Genomic DNA, 25231 nt, shown 5'->3' on the forward strand with positions numbered 1-25231 from the left:
CACTGATTGGCTCATCTATTCTGATATCATGTCTCTAATCTTGCTTTCACAATATCAATATTTGTGTTTCTACATCTAAAAATATGTCTTTTGTGTCAGAGCTCATATGCTGATTTTAGAGAGTTTGTTTTGTGACTGAAGTTCTATACCTAGACTTTCATTTTTTATTATTAATTTTCTTAGCTGTTATTTTTTATTTATGTAGCATTAGGTATTCTAATGCAGTTTAGAGCAGAAATTATGGAGTTAAGTATACATACATTCATCTTTTGATATTTTCTACACATGTGGCACTGGATTATTTATTTTTTTAATTTAATTTAAATTTTTTATGGTACTGGGGTTCCTGGAATCCCTTCTACCTCCGGGCTACACTCCCAGACCTATTTTTTTATAATTTTATTTGGAAACAGGGTCTCTTATGCCAGCGTGGCTGGCTTCGAACCTGCACGATCCTCCTGTCTCTGCCTCCCAAGCGCGAGGATTACAAGCATGCGCCACCACGCTTGGCTGGGTTATTTATTTAGCTTCTAAAATTTTCAATTTTATGAACCATGAACTGGGGGCTAATAGTGCTCACCTTATTATATTGCTATGAGGATCAAATAAGATAGCATGTTTGAAAGCACAAGGTTTTATATGTAGCAAAAGCATAACTGCAGTGAGGTGTTGTTTGTTTGTTTGTTTGTTTGTTTGTTTGCTTTACTGGAGATAGAACCCAGGGGAATTCTACATCAGAGCTACACACTCATCCCTTTTACTTTTTATTCTTTATTTTTGTAACAGAGTGTCACTGAATTGCAAAGGGCCTCCCTAAGTACTCCTCCTGTCTTAGCCTCCAAATGACGAAATTACAAGTGTGTGCCAACACGCCCAGCTGCAGTGTGATTTTTTTAATATAATAGACATTCACTTCTCCACTATAACACTTTTTGTGCAAGCTTTTTGGTGTTTTGTTAGGTTTTCTAAAATGCTATACCTTTAAGATGTAAAATACTAAATTTTTAAGTTCTAAAGATTCTATCAAAATTATCTGATACAAAAATTATCCTGCTTCTGTTTTTCCCCTCTTATCACAAATATCCACAATGTAAAAGAATTTCTGATCTTTAAATATGCATTCTTAATTGTTTTCAGCCCTCCACAGTAGAATTACAAATGGAAATAATGTTTTAAAAATGTCAAGGAAATGAAAGCTAATTTAAAAGTAAATCTGTAGGCTAAAAACAAAAAGAAGAAAAGGTACCTTTAAAATGAATTGCAATTTCAAGAAAGGTGTTTTGTATAACTTCAGGATATAATGAAGACTGAAGTTTAGATTACATTAGATTAAACAAAGCACAAACATAACACACCATACACACACATGCGAATATATACAGACATGTTCAAAGAAAAATAAGACATTAATTTTTTTCTTCAATAAATGTGCTCACCACTAGACAATCAGTATACTGCCCTAAATTATATGTACTTCATAGAGACTTAAGAATAGTTCTTTTCCTCTTTCAATGTTTCAATGTTTCAATAGTTGCTATTTTTCTGAATGATACCTAGAGAAAATTTAGAATAATAACTGTTTATTAATCAAAATTTTTGTCCAAGTGATGAATCATCTTTTGGCAGCTAGTACTAGTGTTTCTATACTATACACTCAGTATGTAGCTAGATTATAGATCTGCATATTTTCTTCTCCCCAAAAACTATCTGTATTACTGTCTTCAGTGTACATTTTGCTTCCTTATAGGTAAGTAAAATGACAGATCTTTAATCAAGGAGATGCCAAAGATCTGAAAAGTGAGCTGATAAAGCCCTTGTTTTGTTCTTTAGTTGTACAAGCTTCCATAAAAACATTCCTCAAAGTTTTGATGGTAAGTGACTAAATTCAAACAAATTAATGGGTCAGGTACTTTTTGAGCCATGTGTTTGAATAAGTCTCCCAAAATTCTTGTTTTGGAAACTGAATCACCAATGTTACAAGATTGGGAGATGGAGAGTATTGGATGGTGTTAATGTCATAGAGGATTTTCCCTCATGGACAACGTAATGCTCTTATGGAAAGGGTTTGCAAAGGCAGTGTCCCGGGCTTTGACTCTCTGCTCTGTATGGAAGAGCATTTCCCTCTCCAGAGATTGCACAATCTAGGTGCCATCTCAGAACAAGAGATCTAACCCTTGTAACCTTGGTCTTGCATGTCCTAGACTCCAGAACTATGAGAAATAACTTTCTGTTTTCCTTTTTTGTTTTGTTTCTTGTAAGTAGTCCACTTTGTGGTATTCTTTTATAACCTCACATAATGACCTAAGAATCTCTGGATGTGAAGAAAAAAAGAAAACAAAAAAATTATTTGAACTTATATTCTGGTGTGAGGGACACAGAAAAGATAAATAACAAAGTAGAGAAATAATTGCTAAATTTTTATGACTTTTTTTATCTCCATTCAGGTCATCTTTACCTTTTTCTTTCTAACATATGAGAGAAAACATATGATATTAGTCGACTGTGTCTTGCTTATTTTACTTAACATGATATCATTTAGCTCCTGCAAACCTGATATTATGGCTCTGTTTATAATAGCTAAAATATAAAATTAGCCAAGGTGCCCATTCACAGAGGATTATATAAAGAAAATATGGAATGCATATACAGTGGAGATATAAAGAATGGTATTATATCACTTGTAGAAAATGCATATTGTTTTAATATTTAAATGCCTTTCAAAGTTAAGATTGAAATCTATATATTTCATGAAATTTTTTCTAGCAAAAACTACTACTAGAAACAACACTGGAAGCATACAAAGCAGAAGCTATGTATGTTGTGTCTACAACATAGCAAGAGCTAAACATCACACTAAAAAGCTGAAGGAAGGAATTATTCTGTACTGTAGCAATGTTTAAAAAACAATGCATCGAGATTATGTGTACGTATTTGAATTTTTGAATTAAAGTATGTGTCAGTTTTCAGAGGGTAAAATGTACAAAAACATATGCTATAACATATACATTCACATGAACATGAAAATGAAGTTTAGTTGTAAAAAAGAAGCCCTATCATCTGATATCATATTCATGGAAACAAAACCATACTTTATCTAAACATTTATGGAAATAAAGATAAATCAGATCATCCTAGTAAAAGCATTTAAAAGATTTGAGTAAAACATTGAACATATAAAATGTAATATACAAATTACTTACAACCATTTTATTTAGAGACACCCAGCAATCTGGTGGGAATTCCTGCAGTAGTGGTACCAAGAACTGAAGACAGCCATCCCAGTGGCACAGGAGAAGCATCATGCCAATGAGGTTGAATATTCTCACCACTGCACTGGCGAGGTCGTAGGTCATGTGGAATATCTGTTGACAAAAACAATTCAACTCATTAAAATCATTTTTAAAGATAAAAAACAAGCACACTACTAGTATTAATAGGATTGAGGTTAGTGGAATAAGTATTAATAAAAAGACAAAACATGCTTTTAGAAGGAGAGATTCTATTTCCTTATCTTGCCAATAAGTTTGCATTCTGCTTTATGACTATTATACAAAGCTGTGGGTTTTTCACAAGAAACAAAAATACCATGAAATGTAAACTGTAAAGAACCTTGGTTTTGCTAGTGGTTTTTATTACTGTCTTACTGTACCTGTTGTCAAGGTTACTTTATAACATAAGTGATTATATTTGCTGAAGGACAAAGAAATCTAAGGGCTTAAAACTATAAACAAAAGGATTTTCATTGAAAATTTTAATATTATAGCTGTGTGAATGAAGGTGCTTTTTAAATTGTGCATACTAAACATGAATAATGACCTTCAATGAAAAAGTTACCCAATGTTGCTGTAAACACAAGTAATATTTTTAAAAAATTATAACTATTTCCATCAATTTTCCATATTCTTATGACACAGATTTTTGATTTCTATAAATATTTCTTATTTGTATTTTAAGGAAAATTTTACAGTAGGTAAGATTATGTTAGAAATCATAAAAATCAAACATTAAAGCTCAAAATAACATCTAGAAAGTAATAAAAATAAAAACATCTCCAGCCTTACATAAATAAGTACTTGTTCTTCCAGTTATTAAAAAAAATAGAATAAGAACCTTAAATTCCCTTCAGATGCTTAGCAATTCTCCCACTACTAATATTTCACCTAGTCTAGAATTTGAAATTAAATTTGAAAACAGACTACATTCTAGAAAAAGGTTACCTTTTAGTGTTAAACAATTATTATACCAATAAATATAATTAACATATGTATAATACATAGACACATTGAGATATTTAAAATAACTGTTGAAAATTAAACAAGGGTATTTTAAAATAAAGGTAACATATCTTGATAAATTATATGTAAAACATGATAAAAACTCTGAAAAATTTGTATTTTGATGTAGAAACCCTATTTTTGTAAGAAAGTTTATTATTATTATTATTATTATTATTATTATTATTATTATTATTTGGTTAGTGGTACTGGGGTTTCTGGAAACCTTTCTATCCCCAGGATACACTCCCAGATCTATTTTTTTATATTTTTATTTGGAAACAGGGTCTCTTAAACCAGCGTGGCTGGCTTCGAACCTGTACGATCCTCCTGTCTCTGCCTCCCAAGTGTGGGGATTACAAGCATGTGCCACCATGCCCAGCCTGAAATTTTATGATTATAAGATGGGCATTTTGAAGTTAAAATGACAAGTCATCTATGAGTTTGCTTTTATAAATATTTTTAATTTTATACATGCCTATGCACATTCTTACTTTAAACAATCTTCCTTTTGATGCAATAATTATACTGATTTGATTAAAAAATTAATCTTCGTAGAAATGTGCCCACTGTTAGAAATTCCTTTTGAAATAAGACAGCAGGTCCCAGATTTTTTTTTTTTTTTTTTTTTTGTGGTACCTGGGATGGAACCCAGGGGCATTCTACCTCTGAGCTACACCCCCATCCCTTATTTTTTAGTCTTTTTATTTTTGAAACGGGGTCTCACTGAGTTGCAAAGGGCCTTGTTAAGTAGCCGAGGCTGTCTACAAACTTCAATCCTCCGGTCTCTGCCTCCCAAACGCTAGGATTACAAGCATGCGCCACCATACCTGGCAGTGTCCTAGATTTTTATGGCAAGGAATCACACATTTTGATAGCCATCTCTAGGTACAATAATGCAGTTTACAGAACTAAGATTATATTTTCTCTCAATTAATTTCTAATTTTGTTTTAAATTTAGAAACATCCTTTCTGTATTAGTCCCTCTGATATTTCTGTTACTGAATTAGTAAATAGGAACTGTACCAATATTTTCCTATTAAAATAACATGGTAGCATATAATTTTTAAAAAGTTTTTTAATAAGATAAGAAAGAAAATCATCATAAATTTATAATTTTTGTTTGTTAATAGAATCTATATTTAGATTTAAATATTTCCTAAGAAAGTAGCTCAAGATTTCTTGCGAGCGCTACATTGAGAAATAGAAAAAATTGCATAATATAAGCTTCTAAATCAAACAGAAACTTAATATTCTCAGTCCAGTTATTTGGAGTAAACAATAACTAACCAAATATCTTGCTAAACTCCAGGGATTATAACCGTTTATGGTTTTCCAGTAGCAAGGAACACCCATTGTTCAATGATCAGGCTTTGCAGTGCAGTCTGGCATATGCTGAAGAACAATGATCCATGCCTAGTAAAGTTGACTTTTTTGCATTTTCTTATTCCCTTTAAGAAATTAGATTCTTATTGTGATATCTTAATTATTTCAGATTATTTTCTAAATTACATATGCTAGCACTTATTTGCAAATTCCTCTAAGAAAACCCTATTATCTCTGAAATGTTCTCTAGAGAAACATAACCATATAGAAATATTCTCAGAGAGAAAGTTAATGAGAATATAAGACCTTCAGTAACATATTAGATATACATTTTTGCTTCTAAGCAATTTCATGAATTCTGTAACAGAATAATTTTTAGAGTTGATTATTTTACCCCATTTCTATGTCCACCACCACAGTGTCAGTATATAACAATTATGTTATATTTATATACTAACTACTATACACAAATACTCAGTAATAGCTCACATAATTATTCATAACAAATCTCCCTTATGGCTTTTAGTATTATGTATTCAAAAGTGACCTCACTTTTTGGAGCTATCTCAAAATCTTACTTTGGAGAAGGTGCACGCACATTGATTATTTTGACACTGACTAACCTCAAATAGTCAAATCATAAATGTATATCTTTATATAACATAAAAATAATATTATAATCTATAAAATACTACCTTCCATGAATACATAAATATGGGAAGTATTTAGACTGAATTACATGTATTTTTGAACTCTTATAATTAATATTCTTTGGCATATATAATCATTACAGGTGAACTAAATGCTGAGATTTAATGGCCCTGTTGAAACCCTACTCATAGAAAATTTTGAATAAGAGGACTTCTTTGAAGAGCACACATGTGTAGATAAAGACATTTACCAAAGAAAGAAATATCAGATAAATTTATCAATTGTCATTATATCTTAATGTTTAGGGAAGTTTGTAGGATAAATCTGTGGCTTCACACACCTTACTATCAAGTAGTAAATGTTACTGATTAACCAGTATTTTTAGATTTTTTTCCACCTGTGAAGTGTATATTCATAAACAATAAATTTTTGTCCAAATAAATTATCTTAATGTCACTGTATGCAAACTTGACTTCACTCAAAAATGGCACCTTAGGAAACACGCAGAAAATTGTTGATAAATGAGTGAATGAGAAAGATAAATGGGGTTTAGCAATGATGGCATACAAATATTTTATGGTCTTAGAAACTTTTGCTTCCATATTTTAAACCAGTGAATTTAGACAAATGAGCAAAAATAATAATAACTTTCATTATTTTCTAATGCCTTCCAACTGATTTGACTTGAAACCTGAGTTTTGTGCTTCAAAGGTAGGCAGCAAAAAGATAGATCACTCAGATTCACCAGCAAAATATTCTCAAGTAGTACTTTCTTTTATTTAAACCAAAAAAACCAGATTACAAAACATGTCAGCAGAAAGCACTGCACATATTTGTTCAGCTTAACACATTTTGTTCTTCATATGTCTTCAATAAGTGACCATAAATTTATGACCATAAATTCTCTTTGAACTTATTTTATGTTATATTTGTAGAATTCTGCCTATATTCCTATTACCCCATGTAGGCTATCTAACTAACTTTTCCAAACAGAATAATAGTATAAGTAAAATATTGAGAATCACTAATCATGCCAAATATTTGCAGAATTGCTTCTCATAAATATGTTTCATAACATTTTTCTAGGATCAATAGATACTTCATCTTGTTTTTAAAAGTTAAAATTCTAAACTGTGCTTTGTCCTTATATCCACAAATTAGCTTTGTTTTTTCAAAATGTTTTCACATTGTTTCTTGATTAACTGTATTCAAAGTATCACGATCTATTAGCCATAACATAAAAGAAGGGACCTTAATCTAGTCTTAGATATTTTACCTAACTAAAAATGTCAAAAATAACTGAAGCCGGGCGTGGTGGCACATGCTTGTAATCCCTGCGCTTGGGAGGCAGAGACAAGGAGGATCGCGCAGGTTCGAAGTCAGCTGTGCTAGCTTAAGAGACCCTGTTTCCAAACAAAAATATTAAAAAAAATAGGTCTGGGAGTGTAGCACAGAGGTAGAATGGCTTACAGGAACCCCAGTACCACCAAAAAAACAAAACAAAACAAAAAACAAAAAATTGAAGACTATGAATAACATATATTGATCTGGTTTGAAGTCTTTGACTTCACAAACTGGGATAACTATGAACTAGTTTTGTAACTTCAGTATTGATTCAAAACCTTCAATATAACTTCATATTTTTATTAGAATAACACTAAAGAGAATCAAATGGCCCAGAAATGGCTCTATTAACTCAAAACATTCTCATTTATAAAGATCTAGAAGAAGGTAGGATATTTTATCTCTTTTTATAAATCTGGACCTGTACAACTTGTCACTACATATATGTATAATATATGCCATATTTATGTATATGACATCTGACAGAATATGAAAAATATTTAAATTCTTAAAGTCTTCTACTGCATATATATCGACATATATATACATATATATCATATATATATATATATATATATATATATATATATATATATATGATCAAGGCTCAATGTTGTAGTACAAATCAATGGTAAAATCAACATCTTAAGAGCCCTATTATTCCCTTTGCAAGTTTTACCCTGAAAACTATTTACATTATCCCATCATGCTTTAGGTACAAAGTGCAGAAAGTTTTGCTTGATGGAGAGGATACCACTCTTCACAGTAATGGACACTGTTCTAAGACTGTAGTAATTGTACTAATGGTATCAGTCCCTGTTCTAAAGAGGATGATTTTTCTCCATGAGATAACCATAACTTTTTTCTTACCATAACCTGTAGAAAAGTAAACCATTAGGACATTCAAATTAATCAGCATATTCTAATAATTAAAATGCAAGTATCCATTTCCCAATCTTTCCAAGCATTGTTCTATCTTTAAGATGTTGTGCATTCTTGTTTGCTGGGTTCTTCTTTCCATACCTCAAAAACTCTTCCTACAATTTCAGTGAACTCTTAAGATTTCATCATATATATATATATGCATTGAACATTAAATTTCAAGCTATGTATTATATTTTTTAAATCATCAAGTAATTATTGTTAATTGTAGAGAAAAATGAGAAAATTACTAAAAAAAGATAAAGTAACCAATGTGTTTGTCCTCTGAATTTTTTTTTAAAATTCTCTACTATGGAAAGACATAACTTGAAACTAGAAGACAAGTCTTCTAGTTCTGAGTTTGTGTGAATCAGTTTTTAAATTTTGCCTTAGATTTTCTATAGGAAAAAAATGAGATGGAGATAAGGTCCTCTGAAGAACAACTTTGGTTTGTTTATCTCTCACAGCCCAAAGATTTGTGTGCTGGAAAGTTGGTCTCCAATGAAATGCTACTGAGAGGTATCAAAATGTCCTTAAAAGCAGCTATTAAGAAGTGAGGTGTAATGCAGGTGATTGAGACTTGGGGAGAATGCCCTCAAAAGTTACATGAATGTCTTTCTTGAGAAACTGGGTTAGTTCTCTTAAGATTGAATTTGTTCTCACAGAATGAATTAGGTCTTTTAGTGCTTACTAGAAGAGTGGGATGTTAGAAAGTAGGATGGCTAGCATCTTTCTTCTCTTTTTTACTCTCTCATAAGCTCCTTTGAAATGTGTCACCTTCCCCTTGTTTCTTCCCCATAGTATAGTCCAGTATGAAGCTTCTGTCACCAGAAGCTGATCAAATGACTATGATATGCTCTTTAACCTCTAGAATTGTGAACCAAAATAAACCTTCTTTCTTTATAAATTATCCAGCTTTATGTATTCTGTTATAGCAATAGAAAATAGACTAAGGTAAGTATAAAATTCATGTGTAAAATTCCATAATATCTTTTACTTAAAAAAATAAAAATATGTCGGTGTGGTGGTGCACACTTGTAATCCTAGTACTTGGGAGGCAGAGACAGGAGGATTCCAGGTTCATAGCAGCCTTCATCAGCTACTTAGTGAGGCCATCTGAAACTTAGTGAGACCCTGTTTCAAAATAAAGAATAAAAAATAGGACTCGGTGTAGCTGGGAGGTAGAATGTTCCTGGGTTCCATCTACAGTACCACAAAAAATGTGACTGGAGGTGTAGCTCTGAAGTAGAATGCCTTTAGGTTCAATCACCATTAAAAATATGTTTATTATATGATTGTAATATAATTATGATGACTATATATATATATGTTTGGCCTTACTGAAAATTCAGACATATAAAACCACAATAATAATAACTAATATTATTTTTGGAAGATACACCTAATCTAAAAACATGTCTTTATATAAGCACTTTATCTTAAACTTTTATTGGTAAAACAAAAAATAAGATATAATAAGAAAAATATAATTTAATTAAAATATGTCTGAGGCATTTTAAATAAATTGTACTCTTTTCTAGATAAAGTTAAGAAAGGAGAAAAAAGAAATAAAACTGGCTTCTGAAAACACAGCCAAGATGAAAACAATACTTGTATGTAGTGGTCATCAAGCTACGTAATGCATTGGCACACCATCCTGTTATTCTGGCCTGATGCACCAGTCAAGTTCAAAATGCTCATTAACTTGAGTGGTTTGTGTCAGAGATGCTCTGGGGTAACAAATAGTTTTGGCATATGCTTCCACGATAAATCACTGAGCACATGATTTTGGTACGAAGCCCATAAAGTAGAACTACAAATTTTAGTGAAGAAATTACACATTCTGCCATTTGATGAAACCTAATAAGGGAGAAAAACATATTGGTGCAACTCCCCCAAAAGGAAACTAAACCTTAAAAGTAAACAAGCATTGGCAAAGTTTCTAGCAGCCCAAGAAACACTTGAGTAAGATTGTGATCTATTGAAAACTGGAATAATTTCAGATTCACAAGTTGGACACATTTCAAAACTAGGAAAAATTTATAGTGCTCTATCAATAAAATGGCACATCTAGATATTTTCCAGACCATATGAAGTGTTGCAAATACTTAACTATTTCAATTGTTGTAAGACTACCATATAAATAAGCATGTGTGGAAGGGTCCTTATAATCATAAGCCTTAATTTTTCTTATCACCATAGCCTACCTATTTAACATTTGTGAAGAGAATAGTGCAATGGCAGGCACTCATCCCTGGCTTGTAGAGCTGGCAAATGCCCTACCAGCCCCTCACTGCTAACTCACTTTTTCTCTAAAGACCTCTCACCTGTATTAACCAGTACTCAGCTTACTTTAGACCTGCTACAGAGTTGTAATTGTTGTTCCCTTTTACATGTCTTCCTGTGGCTCCCTTTAGTTTGTTGAAACTTTAGGAGGTAGAGAGTGGATAGGCAAGGTAGTAGGCACATGTTTGAGAGTATACTTTTGTCTTTCCCTTTTAATGACACCTTGTCTGGGTATAGAATTCTAGGTTGAAAATAATAACTTGCAAAATATTTAAAATATATGACTTCATTTCTTTTAGCAGCTAGTGAAATGATATCTTTCCCCAAACATGTGTTTCATTTTTTTAGTGGATAGAGAGTGTTCCATGAGGATGAATAAAAACTGTTCAGATTCTATATGTGTAAGCAGAGGGTGTGAGGCAGGATATGGAGGGGCAATGGGGACCTAAACTAAGCTCTCTTTCTCTGTTTAGGATTACTACTCAAATATGTTCTGCATTATATTTTTTTACTCCAATTTTAAATATCTCGATGATGTCATTATTTGAACTAGTTTCCACTTCTTCTGTAAACTCTTTAGCATAATTCAGGATGTGATTTTTCTTTTATTATGTTACCTTTCATTTTTCATCTCGTTGATGCTATTTATTTGGTTGATACTGGTCATTGAGCCCAGGGGCATTCTATAGCTGGGATAAAACCCTATCCTTATTATTTTTTATCTTTTTTAATTTTTTAAAGTGGGTCACACTAAGTTCCTAAAAGGTCTAGCTAAGTTCCTGAGGTTGGACTTGAACCTGTGATCCTCCTATCTCAGCCCCCCAAGTCCTGAGATTCCAAGCATGTGCCACCACATTAAACACCATTGTTTTTCAATCTTTCAAACATTTTAGCTTAAAAGAGCCTCTTGAACATGTTCTTTTATGTTTTTAGGTATTCTTGCTCACTTTGATTCTTTAATTGTGCTATATATTTAGAAGATATCAAAAGCACATGTGAGTCTTATCCATCTTTTCAGAAATATTTATTTTACAAGTTACACCTTACCCAAACATTACAGTTACTAAGCCTGTCATTATAAGACTAATATAACGCAAATTTATAATTATATGAACTTTCTGGATTAACTGTTTTGTTCCAATGAGCTATTGGTCAATACAAGTATCAATAAACCATTGCTTCAATTAGTTTACCTTTGTCCACATCTCAGCTATCCTCCCCAATATTTCTCCTTGGAAATAGTTTGTGTTTCTCACACTTACATTTCAAAATTAGTTTTTCAAGTCTCTCTCATTTATAAAATAATGTTGTGCTTTCTTGTCACGGATTTAACTCATAAGATAATTTGGATCTATAATTTTCAACATTATAAATTACCCCCAAATTTAATCTTGATTTCCTTGAAAATACAGTCTACCTGGTATCCAGAAATAATTCAGTGTGTGTGTGTTTGTGTGTGTGTGTGTGTGTGTGTGTGTGTGCGTACACGAATGAGCATATTACGTATGTTAGTGGTGATTAAACCCAGAGACGTTCCACCTCTGAGATGCACTCCAGCCCTATTATATTATTATTATTATTATTATTATTATTATTATTATTATTATTATTATTAAATTTTGAAGCAGGGTCTTGTTAATTTGCTGAGGGCCTCACTGGTTTGTTGAGGCTAGCCTTTAACTTGCATTCCTCCTGACTTAGCCTCTCACATAGTGGAATTATAGGAGTTTCCCACTAGCCCCAGGTTCAAATTTCATAATATAAGTTTCCTGCTAAAACTTTCACTGGAGACCCAAAGAATTTCCATGAAGCTAAATACCTTGGCCTGAAATAAAAGGCCCTTTGTGACTAGCCCTCAGTACCACTATTTTATGGTCATCTGTCTCCCTTTCTCTAGAGATCTTTTGTGCTTAAAGCAAAATAAATTTGTCATAGTGCCCTTTATACAACATGAGTTCTATCTAAAAGAAAATATGTTGATGCCATCTCCTGTTTAAAATTCCTCAACAGCAGTGAGTTAAATTGTACGTACAGATTAAGTTGTTTCATCTATGGAATAAGACCCTTCATGATCTGGTAACATTACTTACAAGCCTTGACTATTTCCCTTTCTTTTAGCCTACACATTCATTTTCTTCTGTCATCTCATTTAAAAAATTTATGACTCACTATTTCCACTAATTTTGGTTATATAACCAGTGTCTCCATTAAAATACAAACTATTCAATGGAAAAGATCCTATCTTACAGTCTTAGCATCTCAAGGACTTGACATATAGCTGATTAGAATAAAAGTAGGTTGAATGGATAATGGATAAATGAAACCTACTATCTTTTAATACTTACTCAATTTCATTTTATGCAAAATAAATATACTGAAAATGTTTTAATCCACATGGCATTCACTTGAAAATAAATTGTAGCCGGGCGTGGTGGCGCATGCTTGTAATCCCCGCGCTTGGGAGGCAGAAACAGGAGGATCGCACAGGTTCGAAGCCAGCCGCGCGCTGGCTTAGGAGACCCTGTTTCCAAATAAAAAAATGTAAAAATAGGTCTGGGAGTGTAGCCCGGAGGTAGAAGGGCTTCCAGGAACCCCAGTACCACCAAAAATAAAAAATAAAAAAAATAAATTGTATATCCTTAAAACACTGAATGATTTTATTTAGATATTCATTTTCATGTCAATAATCAAAAACTAATCAAAGTCTGTTTCTGATATTAATATAATAGTGGATATAATGAGCATGTAAAATAAACTAGCAATTAATTCAATTTTGATTACACATAATGAGCACTTAACCCGTCCTAATGACTTTTATGGTCTTTGTCATAAGTTCTACACTCATCAAATTGTTATTAAACAAAGGAATTTGGTTTCTGCATTCTAAATTCATGCTATGCTGGCAGAATTTTAAAATATTACAAGATTGCCAATTTTTTATGTTATTACCAATGATTTGGGCTTTGGAGACTAGTTTGAATTAACAAAAGACTTAGTCTCCACTGATATTGAATCTGACAACATAACCCCCACTGTGTTCTAAGAAGTTCTGGATTCATTACCTGTTTTAGTTAACAGGCTAAGCTTGTAACAGACACCTACCTATACTGTGCCAAATCCACTCTAAAAAATGAGATTTGGGCATATACCCATTGAGTTGGCACTATTAAACTCAATAGAATTCAGTATTTTTGACAAGTTCTAAATAGAGGAGTACAAAAGGTTACTATCATTATTATCTGGGCTTTCATCCAGCATTCAAACTCACAAATCACTGTCAGGCTTTCTGCTAAATTCAGCATTGATTTTAGCTTCCACATTATTTCTTTCATTTGGTATATTTATGTAGTATGAGAGTGAAAACATAATATTTCTGTATTATGCTTAATAATTTATGTAGAGAAAATGCATTTTTATTTTAAGACTAAAAAAGGAGCAAAGTTTTAATATTTCTACCTCCATAATTCTGTAAGCCCCTTTTCTAATTCTGCTCAAGAAGAATCAGCATGTCCTGCAGAAAAAGGGTACCATAGTCAAGAGATCAGTTTATGGCTTGTATATTCAAAATAAGATAAATTATAATTTTCAGGACTCAATCTTAAATTAAAATATTTATAAAGCATTTTTTAAATTGCATGGCAAAACATCGGGAGTGGTGGCGCATGCTTGTAATCCCTGCACTTGGGAGGTAGAGACAGGAGGATCGCGCAGGTTCAAAACCAGCCGCACTGGTTTAGGAGACCCTGTTTCCAAATTTAAAAATATAGAAGAGAGGTCTGGGAGTGTAGCACGGAGGTAGAAGGGTTTCCAGGAACCCCAGTACCACCAAAAATAAATAAATAAAATAAAATAAATTGCATGGAAAAGAAGCTATAGGACATTATCATTACCCTTAACAAAAAGCAAAAGCATCCTCAAGATTCCTATAGATGCAGAAAATGCAAAAAAAAAAATCTTCTAAAGATTTGGAAACCTTATTATCCATAAAAAAAATTAGATAGCCACTCTTTAAAAGTGAGTTCAATAGACTGAATGTTTGCATTCATTTCCAAATTCACATGTTGAAGTCCTAAGCCCCAATAAAATTGTATTAGCAGATGGAGCATTTGAGAAGCAAGTAGATCTTGATACTAAAATCCCCATGATGAGGTTAATTCCTGAATAAGAAGGGACCAGAGACTGACTGATGACTCGCTCTCGCTCTCGCTCTCGCTCTCGCTCTTTTGAGCAAACAACAAAAAGTTAGCCTTCCCTAAACCAAGAAGATAGACCTTATCAGAAACCTTCATTAATGAAAGCTAAGAAAACATAAAGATGAGCAAGCAAAGGCGTTGAAGGGTACATAGTTATCCAGGTGGAGAATGAAGTGAGCATCCAGATCAGAAGATTGAAAATGAGCAGGCACAAAGCAAGGGAGAAGGGCAAAAGGAAACATCCTTCTAGTGCTTCTTCAGAGATACTGGCCTGTGTGTAAAACTGCTGTACCCCAGCAATAGTATTTACTAAGTACTATGGTATTTAAAATGGAGACAAAATTTCTCTCTCAAAATCTTTACCTTTCATAAAAATGTGTAAATACAAATTCATCAAAAATGAAAAATTTTAAGGGATGCATCATCCTTCAAACGAGTGGCGAACTCCAACATTGTTCTTAGGCGTTCAAACACTGGGTATTCTGTGCTCTTTAGAGAATCTCCTTAGGCAAGGAAACGATATGGCAGAGCTGAGGCTCAAAATACTTGTAATTCAGTTTTAGATGCACATGGTCCATCAGCTCACTCGTCATCACAGAGAATAGTCTTGAGATCTGGTCACTCATTTCTGTTTCATAGGTGGAGAGGTTGAATGAGATGGGGTATGCTTATGCAGTGATGGGTGTTCATCAAGAGACAGCTCTCATAATTCATCAGTAACACAGCCCAAGGTAATACAGGCCCAGGCAAATGCCGAGTGAATAAGTATCTATAAAATTTTACAATATTCTGACTGCAACAGTCATCAGAAAAGTCAAACAACTTATTCTCTTAAAGTTGGAAAGAAAATGGAAGACAGACAGAATCAGTGTCCTGACCACCACAATTATAAGAATTAAGACTGGCATCTGTACCTCCTTTAGAGATGTTATTATCCACCATGATGTATTTCTTTGACTCAGAAACTGTCTTTTTACCTGCTAAATTCCATGTGTGTGTGTGTGTGTGTGTGTGTATGTGTACACGCACCTGTGCATGTGTGAATTTTTCTGCATTTGTAATAAATCTCTGAACTTTGACATCTCTGATCATATTGAATAAAAGAGAATAATTTTATCATATATTTATATTTTGTTAAAATGTTTAAATTAATTTAAAATCTACCAATATTTTAATTATTTTGCTCAGAAGTCAATAAAAGACATTAGTATGTAAGGAAAATGCATTTTGGCTTATCTCTGCTTACTGAAACTTGATATTAAAAGCATTTATTCCCTGGAGTATCTAAAAGTGTACAGATCCTAGCAATTGTCAAATTACTCATCAACATTTATAAAAATATAAAAAACATTTATTCAAGTTAATACAAAAATAATTATCTACAATTCAAGTGGATAATGCAATTTCAATAGGAAATAATATTTTACCTATCACCATGAAAGACTAAAAAAAAAACATTTGTCTCTTTTCCACTGTAACACAATTAGAATAATATTATAAAATATGTACACCAGAATTTATTTCAAGGAAGGCATGATTTCTGTTTAATTATAAATGTGATCAACATTACTCCAGATAAAGATAATGTAATTTTACATTTAAGGACAATTTCCTTCTTTTTATTTATAGTTGTGTCTTAATTTATGGCTATTTAAATTTTCTATGTAAAGTTGTCTTTCATTTTCTTTATTAAAACCAAGATGAAAGAATAATAGAGATGGTTTGTGAGGAGTTAATGCTTATATACCAGGTTGGGGATTTTATATATAGCATATATATTCATTCCTTTAGGGCATAAGACAACAGCTATAAATTAGAATATGTACAAACCTTAATTATATTCCCAGCAAAAATAAATCTTATTTATTCAGAAGAAAGCATTTTATATTTACATAAAGAATATAAGTTAGAAAATGAACAAAATAACTTTATACTATGTTTTGGTTTTAGTCTTCTGAAAGAATTCTTAATTAACAACATAAAAAGAAGGGCTAAGCTATAATATTCAGAAACAAATATAATTTTCAAGTGACATCTATGCAACTAGCACATTCTCAAAAATTAAAAAAAAACAATAAATCATGCTCATGAGTCATATTTGCTCCACCACTTACTCTTTTAAGTGGCATTTAAATATATTTTCATTTTGTTGTTTAAAAAAATAAGCTACGAAGAAATTAAAGTGGCCACGGGTGCTTTGGATTTCTTGAACTTTTTTTCACCTCTTCTATAATTTCATCTCTCTCTTTTTCACACTTAGCCTTTGTTTCCTCCAGAAAAGTTTCCAAGTGTCTTTAAAGAGGGTATTGAAAATTCTTCCTCACATACTCCCACAGCTCACTGTGTTTTATTTTAGTATTTATCATACTGAACCGTAATTGCCTATTTGTCCTCTTCAATAAATTACAGTACTCCTAATTTACCTGTATTTTTAACTTTATACAAAGTTCAGGAAATACTTGTTGAATTATAAAAGTAAGAATTCAAATAAAATTTTAATATCATACATCTAGCTAATTTAGCTTTATATTATACTCAAGATATATTTATAGCATATTTAAATGATCATTATAATTATATCAGGGAGTTGGGCATGGCGGCGCATGCTTATAATCCCAGTACTTGGGAGGCTGAGACAGAACGGCCCCAGGTTTGCAACCAGCCTCAACAGTTTAGTGAGGCCCTCTACAACTCAGTGGAAATCTGTTCAAAATAAAAAATAAGGTTAAAGGTTTAGTTCAGAGGTAGAATGCTCCTTTGTTCAATCCCCAGCGATGTAAAAATAAATAAATACATAAGAATGACATCTAAGATAATTTTAAAATTATACTCTATACTCCCTAGTACATATCACTAAGTCAATGACACCATTATTCTTTATAGCAAGATGTCTCAAAATGAATTAGAACATTTCTTCCAGATCGGGAAACCTTTATATTTTATCACTTTATTGAGAAGTTGAGGATTCAACTGAAAGAAAGAGGTAGAAAGCCGATTATGATAATTTGGCCAGTCTTTCTCAAGGAAAAAAGGTAAGTAACTGTTCAATGAATGAAAATTGAGGAAAACAGAATAAACATTCAGAATGGTGCTGTAATGCTGATTTATTTTAAAAAAATGTGACAACTGAGTATCTAAAATGTCCTAAGGAAAAAATTGAAATATTTTTTGTTTTTATGGTACTAGAGATGGAACCTTTCTACCTCCAGGCTACACTCCCAGACCTATTTTTATAGGACAGCTCCTCCTGTCTCCACCTCCAAGCGTGGGGATTACAAGCATGCGCCACCACGCCCAGCAAAAAAATGGGAAAAATATTTTAAAGACAAACTGTTTTTGGAATACTTCAAGCCTGAAATAATGGTAATGTGAAATGATGGTAATGTGAACCCATAGGAGAGTTTCCAAATCCTATTATTTTCTTAAGTATGAAAGCATAATTATGAAAGTGGACAAGTTGTGAGTAGTAAAATTGCAAAACCATCTAAACCCATCCTCAGGGAAAAGGCTCAGGTATCTGGCTATTTTCCTCTTCATTTTCTCGCATTGCCTTGTTCAGTATACAGCAAGTCTTCATGTTTCCTCATGAGGGAACATTGTTCTGACCAGGAGAAGGAAAGCTCTGGGAAGAAGTGGTGCTAAGTGAAGGAAAAGAGAAAATTTCCTGCTAGCCATGGTATCATGGATTATCAAGGGGAAAAGAGCCCACCATCCATGGAAATACTTATATTTAGAGCATTCAGACAAATTGTCCTTGAAAATTTGAAGGAACACAATTTATTTGGTTTTGTTTTGTTTTATGGTACTGGAGACTGAACCCAAAGGCATTCTACCTGTGAGCAACATCTCCAGCATTAATTTTTTAAATTTTATTTCTTTGAATTTGAAACAGTTTTCACTAAGTTGTAGAGGGCCTTGCTGCTGAGGCTGGTCTTGAACCTGAAATCCTCTGTCTCAGCTTCCCAAGTACTTGGATTACAGGGATGCATCACCACACAGTGTGTGTGTGTGTGTGTGTGTGTGTGTGTGTGTGTGTGTGTGTGTGCGCGCGCGCGCGCGCATGTGTTTATACCTGCATTCATGTGTGCATGTGTGTGTTTAAGACACTTTAGATTGAACCCAGGGTTGTTCCACCCCAGAGTTACGCCCTAGACATGTTTTATTTTTGTTTGATTGTTTTGAAACAGAGTCTTGCTAGGTTGATGAGGCTGGCTGTCTTGGAATCCGCAATACTCCTCAGACTCAGGAATACTGGAATTACAGGTTTTCACTAACATGTCCAGCTACAAGTTCAATATATGATGCAATTTACAGATATTTACTTCACAAAATGTAAACAGAGTGTTTATTCATAGAAAAAATTAGATCAATGGCTTATGCTGGCAACTTTCTCTTTGTGGTAGGAAGGAATAAAAAGGGAAATCTACTGTACAAAGGCATCTCTCTGTAATATTAGAGTGCATGTAAACTTCCCCTTGTTGTCCATTAACATGCAGTATTCAAGAATTTATCTGAGTCAGGGGCAGTAATGCAAGTTTGTAATCCCAGTACTTGACAGGCCTGTACAGGAAGGTTACAGGTTTAAGGCCTGTACATAATTGAGAGGTATTTTGCCTAGTTGTTGTGGTGGTTGGTTTCTTAACTTAAAAATAGCCCAAGAAAAATCTAAAGGGGTATCCCTATGTAAAATAAATTAGACATGCCTCATTTCTCAAAATACAAGTAAAATGCCAAAAACAGAAATAATAACAGATGAAGAGTTAGAGGGGAACTCCAAAAAATAAAGAAAAATAAAAAGAAAAATTTATGTTGTGTTATATGGGGACCAAGAGATCACTGCTTGACAGCAAATAATTGATTTTATTCATGCATAAAACCTGAAAGGAGGCAATTGACCCAGAGAGAGAGATCACAAGTGTCAGGAGTCCACTTCCTTACGGTCTTGGCCTTTATGGGGCATTGGGAGGGAGGGAGAGCAAAGCAGTCCTGTATTTTTCCGATTGGTTGGCTTGACATGAGGCCAGAGCAGGTGAATTTATGGGGCTGGGGGCAGAGGGTGGTTAGGGGCATTTCTCTTTACTGTTGTGCTTTTCCTGGATCCCTTTATTGTCGCTCCTCTCTAGCCAAGCTAGCTTTCAAGATATAGCCAGATTTATCTACTTATACTGAATATATTGGTATGGTTGAATAAAACTAAGAAGAATGCAATTATAGTTTTAAATTAAAAAATAACATTTAAGGTAGAAATACTGAAAATTCACCAAATATTGGAAATCCACAAATTTTCTCTGAAATTCTAAGGTTTTCATTAAAAATATCTTAAAATATTTGTTATTGCCTTAGTTTTTCACAATAAATAATGAGGTATGAAAGTAGATATTTTAAGTTAGTTGGAGTTTTGGAGCTCCTGGTCCAGTGCAGGAAATGAAGTCATCATTGTATTTGGATGCACTATAAATGATAATATTGCATCGAATATTATATTTAGAATTTAGGATTAGGAAGAAGAGTTTTCATTTCTCCAATTTACTGAGTCCTATGATTTTTGTTTTTATTTTATTTTATTTTATTATTATTATTATTATTATTTTTGGTGGTACCGGGGTTCCTGGAAGCCCTTCTACCTCCGGGCTACACTCCCAGACCTATTTTTACATTTTTATTTGGAAACTGTCTCCTAAACCAGCGCGCACGACTGGCTTCGAACCTGCGCAATCCTCCTGTCTCTGCCTCCCAAGCGTGGGGATTACAAGCGTGCGCCACCACGCCCGGCTGTCCTATGCTTTTTAAACACTTACAATTTCCATTCCTTATTAGGGACTTTAATTGGTAAATCTATATCTCATTCTATTTCAAGAAGTTTCTTTAGTTTAAAAATAACTAAAATAAACAAAATTAATGGCAATCAATATTATGAATTTCTACTTCAGTTTTAGTATTACTACAGAAATTTAAAGCCCTCTTTTTCTGTTTTCTATGAAAATTACTGATCTGTTTTTTTTTTTTGTTTTTTTTTTTTTGTGTGTGTGTGTGTGTGTGGTGCTGGGGATAGAACCCAGAGGCTTTCTACCTTCGGGCTACACTCTCAGACCTATTTTATATTTTATTTGAAAACAGGGTCTCACTAAGTTGCTGAGAGCCTCACTAAGTAGCTGAGCCTGGCTTAGAACCTGTGTGATCCTCCTGTCTCAGCCTCCCAAGCGTGAGGATTACAAGCGTGCACCACTACGCCTGGCCACTGATCTGTTTTTAACACTGTGGTCTTTGGATCTCTGTGACATCCTGCTCAGGCTTATTTTATAAAATCTTTCTTTCTTGTAATCAATATAAGTGCAAGATTTACATCCCAATTATCTTTCAGTTCATTTTTTCTAATATAGCTAATGAAAGGCGATATAAGCAAAATACATCCTAGGAATGATTTTTCCATTGGTAACCCGATTCCAACATAGTGGCATAAGCATGCATGTTTTAAAGATGGTGATAATTTCATATGTGGCTTTTAGTTATCAAACTAGAGTATTTTATCCTCCCCTTTACAATCAGTTGTTTCAAAATCTGAACCTTAAATAGAGAATATGCTCTGTCCTGCATTTGAGTCCAGTGTCATTAGTTCTCCCCTGACCAAATCTCACTCCTGTCCTATCCAGTCACTCCTTGTTGTATATACTGCTGCCTGGTGGACAAAGAAGAGCTTTCGAAAATCTCTTGAGATTTGGGGAGGAAGACAAAGAGCTGGAAGAGGAGACTGGATGAAGGAAACAATTCAAGTAATCCTATGTGCATTCATGAAGCTATAAATACCAATTTCAGTGCTAAAAACAAGAACTGACAGGGAGTGGGGCAGGATCCAGAGGGAATTGCACCGGTTGCTAAGTACATTTTGTGTTTTCATCATACTAAACCTTAGTATAATGTATGGTTAGTGCATCAATAATGGCATATTAAAAATAATATAGGGCTGGAGTTATATTTCAGAGATATAATACCCCAGCTTCATTTCCAAATATGGCACACACACACACACACACACACATTTGTACTTTATATTATAATTTTAAACAATAAAATATAAACATAGATATACATGTTATTTAAGCTGTTTTACACTAAACTCATTGATTTACCTTTAAGTTTGAAAAATCTAAAAGCAAGAATTTAAGTTATTTTTTTTATCACAATTCAACAATTAAATGCCATTTCATGAATAATACAATAAAAGCTCTAGGCTATGCTGTATATCAAATTTCCTCATTTGAATAATAAAATATCTATTCTAATATTGTAAAAATCAATTATCTCATCCTGTGAAAAGTTTAATAAAATTAATTTTATCTCCTTCTATTAATATCCACTATACATCTGTCTCTACAGTAAAACTTCATTAATGGGTGGAATAAAAAGTAAACAGAAGACAAAATCTAAGATTTTTAGGGTGTCATGCAGTTGAACTTTGAAAAAATTCCCAGACATCAAAAGTGTCTTTGACTTATAGTCTTTCACAATTAATTTCCCCCATCTTTTCTTTGAAGGAAAAATAAAAACATTTTGACAAATGTGGTCAACAGACCACGTATACTAGAATTATGAAGATTCTTCCCAAAGTGAATATTGGTCTGACTCACAAAGCAACACCTTGATTGGAATTGTTTTATAATCTACCCCAGGCATCTTCATTTTTAATAAGGTTCTCTCTTGAATATTAATGTTTGAGAGTATATATTTTTATTAACTAATAATTATTTTTATTCTAAAGAATTTTAAAGTAATTAGAACACATGACAAAGATAATAAACTCATAGAGAAGTTTATGGAAGTAGAAAAGAGAGCAGGAAAAATAAAAGGACTGAGGCTAATATCACATTCCATGAGGAGGGTAGCATTGCTAGATGAAAATGAATCCCATAGACAGCTACACACTTTTAGTTATCGGTCCTGAGAGATATGAGGAAGGAGGTGCAAATCTATCAAACAAATTTCAAAGGTTAGATACGTGGAAATGAAATATTTATACTTCCCTATGATTTGCTCAACCGGTCTTTTGTGTATGTGGGGTGGGGGCACTGGAGATGGAAGTGGCATTCTATCTCCAAGCGACAACCTCAGCCCTATTTTTTATTATTTATTTTGAAACAGGATCTCACTGAGTTGCAAAGGGCCTCACTAAGTAGCTGAAGCTGTCCTCAAATGCAATCCTCTTGTCTCAGCCTCCCAAATGCTGGGATTACAAGTGTGTGCCACCACGCTCGGCTTTCAACCAGTCTTATGACCCATCCCCTTCTAACATTTTCATTAATGGTTCTTAAAATCAAAGTAATTAAAATCTTATATTACATCCCCAACTTAATTCTTTGTCACTACCTAAGCTTTTTTTCTTTTTAATTAATCTCTGCTAATCATAAATTGGCAGAATTGTCTAAATAATACATGAACATGCTCATTTTCTATTGTACAAATAGTACATTAATGTTTTCTTTTCATAAAAAATTTTTAAAAAACAAGCAAATCCAGAAACATGTAGAATTAAAAGGAAAAGTTCTCCTGTATAATTGTCTTATACTTTTAAGGGATCCATCCACAAATCAGCTCTTACATCCGTATATTCTAGAAATTAATAAAAGAATCAAGAATAAATGTGCTCCTGAATACATCTCTAGTCAAATGATCCCAATGACTTGGCCCTCCCTCATGTATGAAATAAATCATTCTAGGCTATCATGTAGGAGGCTCATGTCTCCAGTACCCAAATGACAATTTAGGCTCCTCCATGTGCTCTCTGCTATGACTAATTGAGTTATTTATATTTTCACAAACATGTTCACTCATCCCCACGTGTTTTCACCTTTCCACATATGTTCTTAGTGAGAGTCCCTATCACTGACTGGACGCCACTTATTAAAAGCTGCCTCCTGTTTCTAGTTCTAGCAACTTCTTCTATGAAGTCAATTCTAATATAAAAACTAATCTGTGGTTTCCTTGACACTTCCATATTGTAGTTTGCATAGGGCGGTTTATATTCTAATGTTTAAAATAAATACTTTCTGCACATCTCTACAATTTGATCATTTGGCACCTTTTACTACTAATCTGTGTTTGCTAAATAGTGAACCACAGAAAGTGAACAGGCTGCATATCCACTGAAGACTCAAGTTCAAGCTTGTGAGATTCAGCAGGAGAGACAGCATTTAAGTGAAGGCTTGTCAGCCATCAGAGGATGGGCATGTCAGAGCTGGTGGATTCTTCTGGGACTGAGACTTTCAAATGTAAAGGAAGGACATAACTCCTGGAAAATTTTCAGAATGAACATAAAACTCACTGGGAAGGTCAAAAATAAAAATTCAGAGGCACAAGTATGGTAAGGTTTTAAACTTAAGTGCGATTTTATTCAATGTCATTAATGATATAAATATATGTTTCCTAACTCAGCCTTGAGGGAACTTGCCCATGATTTATTTTTCCAGAGTCAACAGGCCAAAATAAACTTACAAAGGAAAGCAATTAAGAGAGAGATGCAATTTTAGTAGCACTGCATTAAATTTCACCTTTGTCAGGATGCTAATAAAATTATTAACTTGATGAAATGGATAGTACTTATTTAAATTATAAGTAAATTGCTAACGGTTATTTAAACATGATGCCAAGTAAGTTTTAGGAGTAGCTTTCTGCATATTCAGAATATTTCAATACGTTTAATATTGCAATGCTTAAAGTAAAGGTTTTGAGATAAATCATGACTGCAAATTTGTCATTAGTTAATGGTACAGAAGAGTTGAATCACCATATTAGTGATCACCAACTACTAGTATGGTGGTTGCCATACTACACTACGAGGGACTCGAAGTTCAGAGGGAGCTACATGAGAACACAGACTGCAGAAATGAAGATGAGAGGATGTATGTCTCAAGCAGCAAAAAATATTCTGGTATTAACTCATCCTATAAAGAAACCAACAAAAGGAAAATGGAAGACATGCAATGGCAGAGGAGCAATTAGCATCAAATTCTGCTGACATCTCCCATGAACATCAACAAGGAAACATGTACCACATTTTTGTGTGTGTCAGGAAGATTGGGGATTTAAAGAATTTGAATTTCAACAATTATTCATATAAAGGTTTAAAGCTAAATAGACCTTCAATTTTATATGTCTTTTTTAATTATCCTGATTCCTTCAGATGGAAATTAAGAAGGTATTGGTACAGAATATGTTGGCAAGGGAGGATCAGACCTAAGGGAG

General features: G+C 33.2%; 1 protein-coding gene across 1 annotated transcript in view; it reads right to left on the minus strand.

The window, feature by feature from the left end:
- HCN1 (hyperpolarization activated cyclic nucleotide gated potassium channel 1) overlaps positions 1–25231 on the minus strand; it is a gene marked incomplete at both ends in the record, with an annotated part of 374584 nt that overhangs the window by 167655 nt on the left and 181698 nt on the right. Inside the window, one exon of the mRNA XM_080711364.1 lies at positions 3201–3362. Coding sequence (XP_080567490.1) covers positions 3201–3362 — 162 coding nt within the window. The remainder of the gene's footprint in view (positions 1–3200; positions 3363–25231) is intronic.

Source organism: Muscardinus avellanarius, assembly GCF_963383645.1.
Source record: "Muscardinus avellanarius genome assembly, chromosome: 1".
Taxonomy (NCBI): Eukaryota; Metazoa; Chordata; class Mammalia; order Rodentia; family Gliridae; genus Muscardinus; species Muscardinus avellanarius.